Source organism: Molossus molossus, unplaced genomic scaffold (genome assembly GCF_014108415.1).
Source record: "Molossus molossus isolate mMolMol1 unplaced genomic scaffold, mMolMol1.p scaffold_m16_p_1, whole genome shotgun sequence".
Classification (NCBI taxonomy): domain Eukaryota; kingdom Metazoa; phylum Chordata; class Mammalia; order Chiroptera; family Molossidae; genus Molossus; species Molossus molossus.
This window is the reverse complement of record NW_023425344.1, coordinates 119,483,563-119,501,452: the sequence shown is the minus strand read 5'-3', so window position 1 is coordinate 119,501,452 and position 17,890 is coordinate 119,483,563. Positions and strand designations below refer to the sequence as shown.

At 39.0% G+C, this 17,890-nt stretch overlaps 1 protein-coding gene across 4 annotated transcripts in view; it reads left to right on the top strand.

The window, feature by feature from the left end:
• The first annotated feature begins 962 nt into the window (after positions 1-962).
• NPTN (neuroplastin) overlaps positions 963-17,890 on the top strand; it is a 72,508-nt gene continuing 55,580 nt past the window's right edge. For 3 of the 4 annotated variants that reach the window (XM_036246027.1, XM_036246015.1, XM_036246009.1), the window contains exon 1: positions 977-1,235. In XM_036246027.1, the coding sequence (XP_036101920.1) occupies positions 1,145-1,235 (91 nt within the window). In that variant the 5' untranslated portion in view covers positions 977-1,144. Of the gene's footprint in view, positions 1,236-17,890 lie in introns of all 4 variants that reach the window. The other variant, XM_036246021.1, reaches the window with a different exon arrangement.

Sequence of the window (17,890 nt, the reverse complement as noted above, 5' to 3'; positions counted from 1 at the left end):
CCCTTCTTGTGGGTTGATTTTCTAGGACATTTGTCCTCTTCTTAGCCCTTCTCACTTCATAAGAGTGGGGACCACGTTTTCATCTTGGTTTCACAGCAGGTGTGAGGACCTGGTACACAACAGGCACTCAATAAATAGCCCTGGCCAGTTTGGCTCAGCTGTTGGAGCGTTGGCCTGCGGACCAGAGAGTCTTGGCTTCGGTTCCCGCTAGGAGCACATACCAAAAAAAAAAATGTTCGTTGTATAAAAATGCTTCTGAAGATTCTTCTTATTACTTCCTTGTAGAATTTAGTATCTAACTAACAATTAGGCTAAACTTTAGGCCCTGATATTTTATGAAGCTAAAATAAGGCCAAAATGGGGGAGGGAAAAATAGCAGGGCCAGGAAAAAGAGGGCATTTCAAGCAGAGGGAGCAGGTGTGCAGGCAGAAAAGCTCAAGGTAATATCGAGCACCGGGAGTGTATCACCTTTCCTGGAAAGTTAGAACAGAAGGTTAAAGAGGGAGGTTGGAGCTAGATGCCAGTAGGGATCTAAGGTTAAAGTCCAGAAGGAGGAAACAGCAGGACTTCCATGGGGACAATGAAAAAAAGGTGTAAAAGAAGCAGTGGTGTACCACATTCCGCAGCCAAGAGCTCCAACCACTGAGAGGCCGGTTGGGTGGAAGAAACACAGCAGGCTCCTAAAGCTTCCTCTTATCTATGGGTGCTCGCGATTCACCTGGGTACTAGCTAGCTTAACACCTCGTTCTCTGCCCCCACCCCCTCCCGTCAAGAGAGCAGGAGGAACCCCGTCTCGCTCCATCACGTGGCCAGAGCAGCCCTTGGCACATGACCTACCTTGAGCTTGGCCAATCAACCGCTGCAGGGGCGGGGACGCGAAGTCCGAGGGGTGGGAGCACTAGTTCAGACCGCCTCTTCTCGCGAGCCTTGCCGCCATTACTCCTCTGCCGCCCACGACACGGAGCAAAGGTCTCGCGAGCCTTGGGCGCTGCGGCGGTAGGAGGAGGACGCAGAAGGACGGAGCTGAGCTACCTCCCTCGCTCACTCCTTAGAGCGCTCGTCCGCCCCCTCCCTCCCTCCCCTCCCTTCCCCGGCCCCCGGCCCGGTGCCCGGCCCATTTGCTCTTCGGTGTTTTGCTGAGAGGATGTCGGGCTCGTCGCTCCCCAGCGCCCTGGCCCTCTCGCTGTTGCTGGTCTCTGGCTCCCTCCTCCCAGGGCCAGGCGCCGCTCAGAACGGTAAGCAGGGCGCCGGGGGCGGGCCGGGGCCTGAGGTGGTGCGGGAGCACCGTGAAGGGAGCGGCTGGGAGAGGCGGAGGAGCTGCAGCCCCGCGGGGAGGAGAGGCTGGTCGGCAGCGGGAGGCGCGGGTGTGAGAACGAGAGGCGCCTGTCCGAGACGTGGGGGCGTCGATCGGAGCCTGAGGTGGACTGCTGGCTAGATGCGCGCCGCAGGGGCTCGTCGCTCCGAGTCGGAGAGGGGACACCTAGGAAGCCGACGTGAAAAGCTGGAGTAGCTGGAGGAGCGGAGGAGCGGGGGCAGACGAGGAGGAGGGGGCGCAGCTTTTAAAGAAGGCAGGAGGAGACCGGATAGGTCTGGCTCGGATGGTTGAGCGTCCGCCTGTGCACCAAAAGGTCGCCGGTTCACGGCACATACTCAGGTTGCGGGTTCGATCCCCGGACCCATCGATGTTTCTCTCACATGGATGGTTCTCTCCCTCTGCCTTCCTCTCTCTAAAATAAAAAAAAAATAAAAAAAAAGCAGTAGGATACCAGCTTTTGTGTTTAACGAGAGGTCCAGTGGTGTCGGCTTGATCTGCAGGAGAATGGGGGTTCTGGGTGTAGGGGTCATCTAGGATTCTTCTGGGGCTCCGTAAGACAGGTGACATCCTTATAAAATAAGGGAGGTATTGAAGGAAAGGGAGTCGAAGGACTGAGCAGAGTACTAGAGTCCTAAGGAGGGGCTGAAAAACCAGGGAGCCAAGGATGTGGAGGTGGATGGAAGGTGGTGGAAAGCTAAGGTGGTGGCGGGTTGACTGCAGTAGGGGATCTGGAAGGGAACGCAGCAGTTCTAAAGGAGATGGGGAAGAGGGCTGGGTTTGCCGAGAAGGGTGGAGTGTTGGGCATTGTAGGATAGTGGTTGAGAGAGCAAAAAGGAGTTTCTAAATAAGGAGAGGAAAATTTAGCAGAGGATGGGGGAGGAGGGGTTGTAACTGAGGTAGGGGGAATATTTATTAGGGAAAGAAGGGTACCTGGGTATAGACATGGGGGTAGGTGAAGACAGAAAATAAGGGAAGGGAGTAAAATGCAGGAAACCTGGGGTGTAATGTTGGTTTGCAGTGTGAAGGATTAAGGAAGGGAGCAGCTGAGTCCGGGAAGCGTTTATGATAGTGGTTGAGCTTTTGGGAAGGCAGGGGGTACAGAGCTGGAACTGCAGTGGTGGGATTGAGGACAGTGACTGGAGAGAGGGAGATAGAAGAAGTGGTTTTTTAATAACTAAAAGTTTCAAGATTATTTCTGAGGAACATAAAAGTAGGACTTGGGATTGGTGCAGGGTATAGTGGAAATAAGAAAATTGGGTTTTGAACTGAAGCTCTTTAGAGAAGATGGAGAAATGGTGGGGAATCATGGTGATAAGGAATCTGCTCTATACAAAAAAGATTCTGATTGTTGAAGGTGTGTATTACAGTTTACCTGCTGAATTTGTATTTTAGAGGTATTGGAACTGGTTTCTGCTCTTGTGGAAACAACCTGTAAGAGGTTTAAAAATATTTTTATAGGAAAGAATTTATGAGAAGTCAGTAGTGGAGAGTGAACTATAAATTATTTTTGCTAATCCTTCAGTGTTTCTTTGTTATTAGGCTAGAACAATGTAAAATTACTCTTGTTGGACTAGCTGAATTTAAATGACTTTCACTAAAAAAAAATAGTCAACGGAGTTAACTATTCTAAGGAGAATCCAGACTTAAAATGCTGAAGATTACAGTGAAAATATATCTAATAAAGGATTGAAAAAGCATTGTGGAATAATTGTAAATGTTTGTTGTACCATGTTGTACCAGTCAAATGCTATGTATGCTTAATGGCCTTGCATTATCACTGCAGGTGTCAGAAAGGAAACACTTTTCTGACTATAGAGTTAAATATGTTAAGTATATTCGGTATTTTTCCTCCAAAGCAGGAGGCCATGGTGGAAGGCAGCATAGAGTTAGACTGTATGTCCTACCAGTTTTTAATTTGTGTTAACGCTATGACTTAAAGAAGCTAATACTAATTTTAGCTATTCGATTTGTGGAAATAGCATGGTTTCATTTGGCACCATAGATGAGAGATTCTTGATCTTAACATTAACATGTTTAATCTCTATTGGCATAGCACCTTTCAGTGATTGATAATACAGGAGAATTGTACTTAGCAACTGAAGTAAGGTTTTTGGATAGGCCTTCAAAGACTTACCTGGCTGTTCTCAGTGATATGTGTTCTAAATACAGCATAGTGCAGCCTTTTCCTTGAAATGAACTCAAATTCAGTCACATGACATGACTGGTGGATGAAGTTGAGTTTGTAGTTGACCCAAATGAATGTAAATTTAATTCAAGGAAGCAAAGGTTATTATTTGAGTTTGAATCTACATGGGTAAAGATGCCTTTTCTTTTTTCTTTTAATTTTTATTAAAATTTTTTTTTCTTTATTGATTTTAGAGAAAGAGGAAGGGAGAGAGAGAGAGAGGAACATCGATGAGAGAGAACATTAATTGGCCACCTCCTGCATGACCCCACTGGGATTGGACCCACAATCTGGGCATGTGCCCTGACCGGAAATCAAACTGGCAGCCTCTTGGTGAATGGGTTGACACTCAACCACTGATCCACACCAGCCAGTCACCTTTTCCTTTTTAAGTAGCTTTTATAACATAATACGATTCAAGCTTTCAGTTGGCAATAGCCCTACCATAGTCTGGTCTCATGTTGTGGAGTTTGTATTTTCTTTCTTTTTAAAAAGCTTTTAATATTTTAGTTTTAAAAAATTATAGGGATTGGTTCTAAAAGACAATCAGATGGCAGAGGGCACGTTGAAACCCCTGGGTGAAAAACAGAGTAGATGTGAGGGTGATTTACTGCACTGTCTGTTCTGACAACAGAGATCCCTTTCTCATTCCTCATGTACCCCTTCCAGACCTCTGCAGTGGAGTGTGTTTCTCCGCTTGATAGGACCCTTTTTACTTCTGTTAAAGCAAACATTGATAAAATGCATATGTGACTGGAACTCGACTTAGAGCTTTGTCAGCCTTATTTCATTTAGTACACTCAGTGGTGGCTGACGGTGTATGCTCTGGAGTACACAGACTCCTCTGGGGTTAGGTCCCAGTCCCTTTATTATTTAGTGGTGTGATCAAGTTAACTCTCCTGACTTGATTTCCTCATCTGCTCTGGTGCCCAGTGTGGTGGGCCAGGTGCTCAGATCTTGAACTTGGTGGAGAACCAAGGCAGTGACTCCAGAGCTGGAGTCCGTGAGTTTGTATTTTCTTGTAGTGCTTTAGCAATATTGAAATGTTAAAAATGTTAGATTATCTATTTAAAATGATGAATTAAAAAACAAAACAAAACAAAGCCTATACGTTTCTGGATTAGGTATGTGGTAGTTTAAATTGAATATAGATGTTTTTCAAAACATCTTATTTCTAAAATGAACCTGGACTAGATGACCCTCAAGGTCTCTTCCAGCTGTGACCCATTATCATAGAGATTCAAAGCTTTCATTCAGTTTTTGTTTTCTCATTCCAAATATTTAAACTTGTAGGACCACAGTTTCAAATAAAATCTTTAAGATGTTAATTTGTATGTAATGAGATAAATGTAGTTCATTTTAAAGAAAGAAACTTGGCCTAAAAAGTAACCTTCCTGCTAAGACTTTCAAGAGCTTTAAACCAAAATTAAAATAGAATGGGTATAAACCAAACAGTGTTATATGATCAAGAGCACATACTTTGGATCCTGACAGACCTGGATTAGAGTCCCAGCCATCTGTAGCTAAGTGACCTTGAGTAAGGTGCTTAATTCTTCCAAGCCTTAGTCTTATCATCTGTAAAATAGAGTCAATCCCTTAGGGATGATGTGAATGTTAAATGAAATAATGGCCATCAAGCACTTGAATTTCTGCTTGGCATATAGTCTCAGTAGGGAGTTTATTTTTACCATATCTAATACTTGTTTACTATATATTACTATAATGTAACATATGCTGCATTATGTTATATAGTATAATAGTACTGTATGTGCCAGATATTTGTTCTATATAGTGAATAAATGTTAACTATTACTGTTATTCTTTAAAAAGTAGCATTATTAGTGTTTTTTTATATATATATTGAACATTTAATTGTTAATGCTGTCATCTTTTTTTTTTTTTTTTTTATCCTCACCCGAGGATACTTTTTCCATTTTTTGTACAGATAGAGTGGGAGGGAGAGAGAGGTAGGGAGAGAGAGAGTGAGAAACATCGACGTGAAGGGACACATCGAATGGCTGCCACCCACACGACCAACCAGGGCCGGGGACAAACTGCAACCGAAGTACGTGCCCTTAGCGGGAACCGAACCCGGGTCTCTCCGGACCGCAGTCCGACGCTCTAACCGCTGAGCCAAACTGGCCAGGGCAATGCTGTCATCTTGAATAAAGTTAAGTAGATGATTATTTGAAGGCCCTGAACAGAGAGATTTGTGCTTTTGCATATGTAACTTTAAGAAAACTGACCAGTCCAGCTGGTGTGGCTGAGTGGATTGAGCGTTGTCCTGTAGACTGAGGTCCCTGTTCCATTCCCCTTCAGGGCACATGCTGGGGTTTCAGGCTTGATCTCCAGAAGGGGGTGTGCAGGAGGCAGCTGATCGATAATCTCTGTCACACAGGGATGTTTCTATCTCTCTCTTCCTTCTTTTCTCTCTAAAAAAAAATCAATAGAAACATAAATATATGTGTGTATATATATATATATATATGTGTGTGTGTGTGTGTACATATATATTTTATCCTCACCCTAGGAGTTTTTTTTTAATGCACTTATCTTCAGATAGAGCGGGAAAGAGAGTGAGAAAAACATCGATGTGAGAGAGACACATTGACTGGTTGTCACCCACATGACCCCAACTGGGGCCAGGGCAAACTGCAGCTGAGGTAGGTGCCCTTAGCGGGAACCAAACCAGGGTCTCTCTAGTCTGTGGGCCGATGCTCTAACTGCTGAGCCAAACCGGCCAGGGCTAGAAACATTTTTTTTTAAAAAAAGAAGTGACCAGCAGTGCTGCAATTTTAATTGCAATTGACGAAGTTTGTATTTCTATTTCATTGGGGGATTGCATGGCTTTCTTTTTTTTCAGTGAACCTAAATGTCTCTTCATAAAATCCCACTGTTATGAATAAGAAATAGAATGTAGACTTGGCACACAGTGGGAGTGTTGCAGATGTTAGCTGATGAAGGAATGTGGAGTGAAGTGTAAGAATGGAATATATTCAAAGTGAAAATATAAAATTGGATAATTAATAGTTCAGTGGGAGAAAATAAAGAGTTTGATGAATTTTACTGCTAAGGAGCTAAATTTTAAGAAACCATTTTGTTTGGGTGATACTAGATAGCTGTGGACATTGTGCTTTGTAAGAATGCCTGTACTTGCATTAGATAATTCATCTTTTTTTTTTTTCCTGTCAAGTCCTGTTTGCTTTAGTGGTTTGGCAATTTTCTCTCCCTGAGTACAGTTTTAGATGTGTATTTGCTGTTGATCATGCATCTCCTCTTTGGGTGAACTGAAATGAGCAACAGAAGACAGATGTTATCTATTGCGGCTGTGCGCAAATGACATGTCAAATGTCAAGCAACAGATCTTAACATAATTAATCCAAATAAAATTTTAAGTGACCAGAAGAAATAGTTTGCCTTGGAATAAAGCATTTCATAAGGAGATCATAAGCCTCCAGTTTCTCAGGCAACTGACTGAAGTGTCACTACTGACATAATGGAACACCCAAGCGTGAGAAATTGGTCAGGGGTGTGGGGTGGAATGGCCGTGTTACTACATCAGGACCCATTGCTGGGCTCTTAGTCTGTATATTTCAAGGTTACTGGATTCATATTATTAAAGATGCAGATGGGTTTTTGTGTTGCCAAACTTAATAGGTTTGACTTTGCATGAATTATACAAATCCTCATTAGAAATTAGACTGTTTTGTCTTGAAGGAATCCCTTTATTTTTCTCATTAATAGAATTTTGATGTGAAACATTTTATGTTGTGGAGTATACCTTTAGACATTAATAAAAGGCAGAATGTTATTGTATTGTTACTATTTTTACTTTAAAATAAAAATTATTTAACTGGGCCTGCAGAGATGACCATGCACAATTAGAAAAGTACTCCAATTTGAACCTTTTTTTTTTTTTTTTCTCCATTTAGTTTGAGGTACTTTTTCAAAGTAAGATGTTTCATATGTAAAATCTGAAACTTTGCTGGAGGTATATAAAGGTGGGTTTTTTTTCTGTTTTTTTTTTCTTCTGCTTTTTGTTTTAAGCCTCATCTGAGAATATGGTTTTACTGATATTAGAGAGAGGTGAGAGAGAGAGAAAAACATCATTCGGCTGCCTCCCACATGCTCCCTGACCAGGGATTTAACCTGCAGTCTAGGTATGTGTGCTGAACCAGAATTGAATCTGCAGACTTTTTGGTATCAGGACAACACTCCAACCGACTGAGCCACCTGTCCTAGGCAAAGGGTTTTTTTTTTTTACAAGACAATTTGAGAAGGAGATAAGGTGCCAATTTCTATACACATGTGGTATATAGAAAAACAATGAGTGACTGTTGACTATCATGCAGGAGATGTTCAGCAAAAGTTTGAATACAGTTTTGCAAAGAAGTTTTGGAAAAGGTGAATTCTGTGAAAAATATTCTGATGCATTATATTCAGTTCTTTACAGTGAGAAAACAATCTGGACGGGATCAGAAGTTGTAAGAGAAGGGGAAAGAGAAGAAAGGCTATAGTATACAAGGAGAAAAAAGCAGGAAACCAGAATGAGGAATGAATTTTTTTTTTGAGGAGTATCTTGAAAAATAGAATCTATCAGAAAGACTAAATTGACCAGGGACCTCTAAAGTAAATTCACACATCAAAATTACAGAGAAAGGAAGGGAGAGAGAGAGAGAAACATCCATGTGGGAGAGAAACATCCATTGGCTGCCTCCTGCACGCCCCCTACTGGGGATCGAGCACGAAACCCAGTCATGCACTTTGGGAATTGTACCAGTCCATGGCATGAGGCTCAATCCACTGAGCCACATCGGCTGGGCCACACATCAAAATTAAAATAATAGTGCAAAATCATCTAATGTGAACAATTGGCTTGGCTTTCAATGTGCCTCTTTAAACAAAACATCATTTTATATGAATTTTTAAAAATGTCATTGATGGCCCTGGCCAGTTTGGCTCAGCGGTTAGAGCGTCAGCCTGCGGTCTGGAGAGACCCGGGTTCGGTTCCCGCTAAGGGCACGTACTTCGGCTGCAGTTTGTCCCCGGCCCTGGTTGGTCGTGCGGGTGGCAGCCACTCGATGTGTCCCTTCACGTCGATGTTTCTCTCTCTCTCTCCCTGCCACTCTCTCTGTACAAAAAATGGAAAAATATCCTCGGGTGAGGATAAAAAAAAAAAAAATGTCATTGATGATATTGAGTTTAATTTTAACCACCTTAGATAAATGATTTTAAAATTTGTGAGGTTTTGTGGGGTTTTTTCCCCCCCAGAATTTCCCATTTTAGTTGGTAAGGATTAGTTTTGGGAAGGCAGAAAACCTCTCCAGTAAAATTAGTTGATTATAAAATGTTTTATAGCCATAAACTTCTTGCTGATTTTGAACTGAAATATTGTGGTGATCCTATGTAAAAACATTAATCCAATGATACTGATGTGTAAATTTAAAAAATTGAATAAATCTGAAAGTGAGATACCTGTTTTACAAGAGTTTATTCAATATAGGAGAGGGACACAGATTTGTACATAATTTCAATTTATGATCTAAAATTAAAAGTAGGCTTAACTTTCTTTTTTGTTTGCTTTCTTATATATACAAAATATATATTATTAATCAAACCTAGTTAATTTGAGATTATTTTTATCTGATCAGTCAGAACTTTTAATTGTTCTGTTTGTGTGGAAATGGGATTTACTGAATATTCAAAGAATTTTATAAGTATCTACATTTATTTGCATACAGTTGGGGGAGACATAATTAATGTTCCTCAGGCACCCACTATTTTGTTTTGTTTCTTTTTTCTATTGTGGTTCAAATTCAAATGAAAAAACAGTCTTACCTCTTCATTAAAGCAGACTGGTTAACTTTGGTGGAAACATCTTGTGTTAACTTTCTTGTATTAAAAAGTATTGAATGGTATTCTTTTCCATTTCTGAAAAGAATTAGGGACTGTTTTAAGACCAGCCTTTTTTCCAAATCTTAATTATTGGAACCTTATGATATGCTTTATGGTATTTTCCAGAAGTATATCAATTTAGATATGCATCCTTTCGCTTTGTTTATCTTGATTTATATTACTGTTATACCCAAGTATTGCTTCAAATTGACTAGACCATGAATTATAAATGAGATGATGTGAAATCTGAAAAGTGTCAGTGTTCTATATGTTATATAAGGTTCTATTATTAGACAACATTAAGTTCCAAGTTGTACCGATGGTTTTAGTCATATCCAAATGTATTCTCATCTTCTTAAAATGATTAAGTATAAAATACAAGACAAAATGTCAAGTACATTTTGATAGAATACAAGGCAAAGTGTTCTATATACTAAAAAAAAAAGAATGTGTTTGCATATATAAATTATACTATTGATTCTCTTTTCTTCCTGGTCATATTTGAAAATCACTGGACTAGATGATGTCTAAATTCCCTTCCAGTTCTAGAATTACACAACTCTATTGAATTTACAGCTTAGGTACAGCCTTTAATGGGTATAGGGCCTAGACAGATTAATTTGTGTCTTAGTAAGTTTCTAGAAACTTGTTTTTCAGAAATAAGAAAAATTGACTTTGAGACTTTTATGGGTTTTTTTAGTTTGTTTGTTTGTTTTGTTTTTTAAGAGAAAGAGAGGAAGGGAGAGAGGGATAGAGAGAAACATCAATCTGCTGCCTTTTGAACTCTCCCTTCTATGGATCCATCCTGCAACCCAGGCATGTGCCCTGACCCGGAATCTAACCGGAGACCTCTTGGTGCATGGGACAACGCTCAACCAACTGAGCCACACTGGCAGGCCAAGGCTTCATGTTTTGAAATCCAACTGCCTATAAAGCTACTTCAGACAACACTTGTAGTTCTTGTTTCGAGGAAGGCAGAATGGTGTCCATTACAGAGATCTCATTTTATGAATTAAACAATTAATAAATGAAAATCACTGCCCGATTCTTATGTTCTCTCTGTTGATTGAAAAGTAGTTGATCATTGAAGAGGCAATGAAGAGACAGTGAAGAACACTTAATTGTATTTAATGTTATTTTGAGGAGATGTTTTTTTCTATTTATGACTTAGTTTCTCCTTTCTCCTTTGCATTTTTTAAAGACCTCTAAACCTGTTCATTATAGTTGAATAAGGCAATCCAAGTGTTAACTTGAATTAAATCTGAGGAACTTCCTAGATTTATATTCCTTATTAACGACATGTAAAAGTCTCAATTTACATTTTTATTTATGATACTTATATCTGTTAGGTCCATTTTCTTGCCTTTTATTTATTTTTTTTACATTTTTGTTAGAATTTTAAACATGTAAAAAGTAGAGTGAATAATGTGATAAAGTTCCATATAATCATCACCTAGTTTCAAGTTATCAGCCACATCATTGCTGCTTATTAATAAAAAAATAACCTGAAAAGTTAACACTAAAAACTAAAATATTCTAGGTACTGCAATGTATTAGTAAAATAGAAATAAGTTGGTTCCCATGCAGTCATGTTGAAATGACTTTAAAAATATAAAAGTTGATGAGGAAAAGGCTTTCAAATTTTAGTTTGTTATCTAGATAGAGAAATAGATTTTATTTGTGACTGAGTATGTACAGAATACACACTTTTTTGTGAAATAGTACCTACCTATTCTTACTTTGTAGTGTATTTAAAGAAAACTTTTGTGACCTTCTAAAGTGATTTCATAATTCATTAATTGGCCATGAGACTCATTTTTGAAAAACAGCATTTTCAAGTATTGAGTAATTTTGTTTTTTTATTTTTTATATGCCATGTAGTCTGGAACAATCTGATGACTTTTGTAAACACAACAAAGATTTTCACGAGGAATTTGTCAATAATATCATCTTGTATCATTACTAGTCATTATTAGTAAAGAAAATACAGTATTATTGAATTAATGCATTAGCCATTAGTTATATAATTTTTTTTTTTAATTTTTTAATTTTTGTTTACCTTACTTGAATTTGGGAAAATGGGGAAACTACAGTAATTTGAGTATCATAATCAAAGCACAAGTTTTCCAGTATGTTTAGTTGTCCTTTTACATTAGAGCTTATGTTTCTTATTCCCTAGTCCCTGCCTTGAATTATTAAGTATGGGGTCTGGGAGCACTACTGTTTATTTTGAGTTTAATGCTTAGTCTGATGCTATTGTCTGAGACACAATTTCTGATGAGTGCATAATGACTTGAACACTGGCTAAGGGAAGGGAGGGAGAAGGAAAGTGGAACCATCACTGAAGAACCATTTATCTTTCATGTTTAAGATCCTAGAGAAGATTATTTTCTCACTTTAGACATTGTTTTTTGGAGGAAAAAAAGCAACAAGATGTCCTGTGTTGGCAAATATCTGTGAAATACTTCTCAATTCACAGATTGAAGGAAGATTGAATATATACACACACATATATATTTACTTATTTATATTTATATGTTTTATACTCACACACACACACATATTTTTTTTTAATCCTCACCCAAGGATATTTTTACATTTATCTTCAGATAGAGCAGGAGAGAAGGAGGAAGAGAGAGAGAGAGAGAGAGAGAGAGAGAGAGAAACATTGATGTGAGAGAGACACATCATTGGTTGCCACCTGCACGACCCCAACTGGGGCTGGGAACGAACTGCAACCGAGATATGTGCCCTTGGCTGGAACCGACCCCGGGACTTTTTGGTCCGCGGACCAATGCTCTAACCGCTGAGCAAAACCAGCCAAGGCGAAAAGATACTATATTTAACTTGGGAATTTTTTTTGATTGAAGGAATGTGTTAAATTTAATTTAGGATTTTTTGATATACAACTTTAGCAGATTGGAAACCATCAGGGAGCAGCTGGAAAAAAATAGCATAGCAGCTCCAGCATTGACATTATATTTGTTAGTGCTGAATTTCAAATCATTCATCAAGGAAGATTAAATAAATGGCCTTAATGCAAACCAGGAAATTGCTGCCTGGAAAAGAGCAACTGTAGAGATTTCAAATAACTTGCAGTGAAGCAGAGGTGGGGAACCTTTTTTCTGCCAAGAGCATTTGGATATTTATAACATCATTTGAGGGCCGTACAAAATTGTCACCTTAAAAATTAGCCTGCTACACTTGGTCAGTCTAATTTGGTGAGGCATGTGATGTTAGCTGGTATTTTTTTCTGAGGGCCTTACATGGCCCGAGGGCCAGACGTTTTCCACCCCTGCTAGACAAATAGCACAGTGATCACATATCAAAATGACTGTACTGTTAACAGTGTAACTGTTTTCACAGTAGTTGAAGTCCAAAATAACACTTTCCAACCACATTTAGGGAAAGATGCAAATCATTCTACATTGATGATAACTTAAGACTTAGGAGAAAAGCCTGAGGAACTAAATTTAGGAAAAAGCATTAGGGAGACAGGATTATCTATTAATACCTTCAAGGTAGTGTAAATGAGGTAAGGGAATTAGGCAGTCTCCAAAGATGGATGAGCTGTATTAAAGAGCAGTGGCCTAGAATACAGGGAAGAAAAGCATAGGTTTAGTATTAAGAAGATGATTTTAATGAAGCTAGCAGAAGAATAGAGTTATTTGCATTCATTGTCAAAGCCATATAAGTAGGGCAGAGAGCTGGTTGAGAGGGATCTCATAAAACAAAAGGGAGAGTCTCTTTATATCTATATATAGATATATCTGGTACAATATATGCACCTTGTCAGTCACTTAGTAGTACTGTACTGTCTTTTCCTAAACATTACATACCTATGATAAAGTTTATAAGTTAGGCAATTTAATGGGTAGAAGATTTAGTCTTACAGTAAGATTTTAGCAAGCTCAGCATACTATTACTCTTTTCTTTTTTTAAATTGAGAACTTTCTTTCACTTAAAGGCTTTTCTTTGGCATATTTGAATTGCCAGTATCACTACTCTTGTGTTTTGGGGCCATTATTAAAACAAAAAACAAAAAACGAGTTTCTTGAACACAAGCACTGTGATACCAGAACAGCCCATCTGATAACCTAAATGACTACTAAGTGACTGATGGGCTTTATATACAATGTGGATATGCTGGACAAAGGGATGATTCACATCCTGGGAGAGATGGGGCCGGATGGCAGGATGGTGGGAAATTTCATTACACTACTCAGAAGAGTGTGCAGTTTAATACTTAAGAATTGTTTATTTCTGAAAATTTGCATTTAACATTTTCAGACTCCTCTTGACCATGGAAAGTGAAACCATTGATAAGGGGAGAACTACTATACTTGTTTTAGGAGCTAAATAGGAGAAAAAACCTTTATGGAAATGAATATGAAATGAAATGGACTTTCTGGAAGTTTTGATGGGTCAGAAATTAGTTTTTTAACTCTACAGCTCTTTAATTATGAATTAAAAAAATTGTACATTAACTTTGGAATTCATTAAAATGAATGTCAAGTCTGTCTGTAATACTTAAAATAGGATTTTGTTTATTATAACCTTCATAAGTAACTTCTTTTTGTTTAGTTACCAAAACCTACACTGTGAATTATTTGCAATATGTGTTTAACTCAAAAAAGCATAACTTTCATGAAAGTTCACTCACTAGACTATGTGAAACCTAGTAAAAGTTTAACCTTTGGCTCTTAGAAATTATTTGGCTTTTTCTTTTTTAAATTTTTTTTCCTTTATTGATTTCAGAGAGAGAGAGGAAGGGAGAGGGAGAGAGAGAGAGAGAAGAGAGAAGAGAGAGAGAGAGAGAGAGAGAGAGAGAGAAAAGAGAGAACATCGATTGGCTGCCTCCTGCATACTCCCCACTGGGGATTGGGCCCACAACCTGGGCATGTGTCCTGACTGGGAGTCGAACTGGCGACCTCATAGTGCATGGGTTGATGCTCAACCACTGAGCCATATCAGCTGGACTGGCTTTTTCTTTTTTTATGAGAATGTCAGCTCTTAAAAAAGCCTTATCATCTGGAAAAGAATACTTCTAAACGAACTCTCAAGACTTCAGTCAAAATTCTGCTGTGATAGCTCAGTTTGTTCTTTATGAGTGGGAACTGGTGCTGTAATACTTTGGTAGAGATGGGATCTCACTTGAATTAGTTGAGAGAGTGTAGGTTTGCCATATTAAATGCAAGATGCCCAGTTCATATAAACAATAATTTTTACTTGCTAAATTGAGCAACCCTAGAAGAATTCCCCCCCCCCCCCTATTTTGGCCATTCATTTAGAACTTAAATGACAGACTTGTAATTTGGTGAGTTTTTGTGTATTAAAATAAATATTTTATAGTAGCTTTAATATAGCAAAATCATGTTACACTGCAAATTTTGTATGAGAAAATATAGTTTAGAATAATACTGTTTTCTGGTTATGTCATGTTTCTCTATATGTTTTTTTCTTTTTTTTTTTCCATTCTCCTTTATATTTGACAGAGTAAGCTTTGCATTTATTCTCTAAAAATTAAAGTTGTTTTCATGAATGATGTGAGCAGAGGGCATCAGGCTGATTTTTTTTAAATGTTTTTTATTTTATTTTAGCAATTCCCATTTTCTCTCCTTATCAAAAAGATTTTATTTTATCTTTTTATGTTTCATATTTGTTTTTTAATTTTTTTTCTTAGAGAGAGGAAGGAAGAGAGAGATAGAAACATCAGTGTGAGAGAAATATTGATCTGCTGCCTTCTGCACGCCCCCTACTGGAGATCAAGCCTGCAACCTTGGCATGTGCCCTGACCAGGCGGGAATTGAACCGGGACCTCTCAGTCCATGGGACAAGGCTCAATCCACTGAGCCACACCAGCTGGCCCCAAAAAGATTTTAAAATTTAGGTCTGTGGTCTGAGGGTATATGATAAAGATGTTTCTGAGGCTGTTGATTGAAGGATTATCTTTCTTCAGAATTTTACTTGGGGGCTTGTAATATGCATTATTGGCTTGGAAGAAGAAAAGGTATGAATGAAGATGTGACTGGCCACACCCTTTTTCTCCTAGTGGGTTTAGAATATTTTTTATTCCCTGAATTATAACTACATGATTTAGAGAGTCTGAGAAAGTGGATGCTAGTTCTGCAGACTAGGGATATGATTTCTTTACAGTTAAATTTCAGTACTAAGGAAAATCATGGTTTCATTATAAGGCCTTTTAACCAGAGATGGGTCACTGTTTATCAGTATTTCAGTATAAGAGATACACTTTCTGTTCTTTTGGTGTGAGGTGACTAAAAGAATAACAAGAATTGAACAAAGTAATAGGTTCCAGGGTAAGTGATATTAAGTAAAATAAAGCATAATAAATACTATACTTACACATACTTATTTGAAAAATATTTAAGGAAGTTTTAAGAAGTGTTAAAAACTCATAGTTATTATGAAGCTAGAATATTAGTATAGTTTAAATTTGATGCCTAAACTCTATTGGAGACAATATAGCAGGATAAGTAAACTGATATACTCTGTCATCATTGTAAATAAAAAACTATGTTAAAAAGGTAATTTTCTGGGACAATATATAGTTGAGTAGAAAAAGTACTGGAAAATCCTATTTCCATTGTAGTTCCTGTTTTTAAAATTAGTATAATCCTAAAACCATAGGGTTTTTTTATCCTCACCCGAGGATATTTTTTCATTTTTTGTTCAGATAGAGTGGGAGGGAGGAAGGGGGAGAGAGAGAGAGAGAGAGAGAGAGAGAGAGACAGACAGACACATTGACGTGAAAGGGACACCAAGTGGCTGTCACCCGCACGACCCAACCAGGGCCGGGGACAAACTGCAACCGAAGTATGTGCCCTTAGCGGGAACTGAACTTGGGTCTCTCTGGACTGCAGGCCCACGCTCTAACTGCTGAGCCAGACTGCCCAGGGTGGAAAAATGCTTTTTAAACTGCTGTATTGTAAAGTGGTATGTATGTATAGCTTCATGTTATAGGGCCTGGTGCTTATAAAGTGTTTACCTTTAATAGGTTAACTGCATCTCTGGTAGTTCGTAGGAAAGTGAAGAGGAAAATAAAGTACTAAAAAGAAGGACCAGATTATTTCAAGGTTGGTTTTTCTGACAAATGATGACTGTATCATAAAATTTCAGATGGTTGTTAGCAGATGGTTGTTATCTACCCCTACTAGGTCGATACTGAATTTTTATAATTTTTGAAGTGTGCCTCCCGGTACTACTCTCATCTCAAGTTAAATCTAGTTAGGGACACCCTGCTATTCCTCATCCCCAGTTGCCTTCCCCAGGTAGGTGACAGAAAATAGAGTATCTATCTTATGCCTCTCTCACATCGAGGTTACTTTCTTCCTTCTCCCCTTACTCCCCCCCCCCCCCCCCGCCTTACCTCCTCCTTCCCTTCTATCCTCTCTCTAAAAATCAATGGAAAAACATCCCCAGGTGAGGATTAACAATAACAGCAACAAACTAATAATAATGCATTGTGGTATATTTCAAACTTACTTTGGTTCTATAGGACCAGAACAAGTTTTTTATCTTGAATGTCATTTGAAAGTTGTATAGGAAGAGGGGCCATTTTTTTTTTTTTTTAATTTGAGAGCGAGAAGAAGGGAGAGAGAGAGAGAGACAGAAAGAGAAAGAGAGAGAAACTGATCAGTTGCCTCCCATCTGCACCCCAACTTGGGATTGAACCTGTAACCCAGGTATGTGCCCCGACTGGGAATCGTACTCGCAACCCTTTTTGGTGTACAGAACAACACTCCAACCACCTGAGCCACCCTGGCAGGGCAAAGGGACACTTACTTGTTATATAAGACTCTTCCTACTTTTTTGGTGTATTGAGGATCACTGGTTCCAGCCAACTAAAGGCCAGTAGTGCTATCTCAATTATTGTGTCAACCAAAAATACACATACAAATTTCCAAAATGCTCCATAAAAGCTAGAGCAGGCCCCATTAAGAATATCTCCATATTGTCCCTGCACTTGTAAGTATCCTCTGATACAGGATTACAGCACCTAGTTAGTTCCTAGGACAACCACTAGTCAAAGCCATACCTCTTCTAGGAATAGCTATTCACTTGTTTTTATTCTTTTTAAAATAAATATGCTTTAAAGCAGGGATTGTAAACTCACCACAGGAACTAGGCACATAATGTATGTTACATTTATTTATTTAGTTAGTTAATTTCCTCACCCGAGGACATTTTTGCATGTATCTTCAGAGGTAGAGTGTGAGGGAGAGAGGGAGAAAGAGAGAGAAACATTGATGTGAGAGAGACAAATCAAGTGGTTGCCACCCACATGACCCCAACTGGAGCCTGGGACAAACTGTATCCGAGGTACGTGCCCTTAGGGGGAACTGAACCTGGGACTCTTCGGTCCGCGGGCTGACGCTCTAACTGCTGAGCCAAACTGGCCAGGGTACGGCACGTATGCTGCATTTAAAAATACAATACGTGTTTTGACCAAAAACACTGAAAAGTTTAACTTT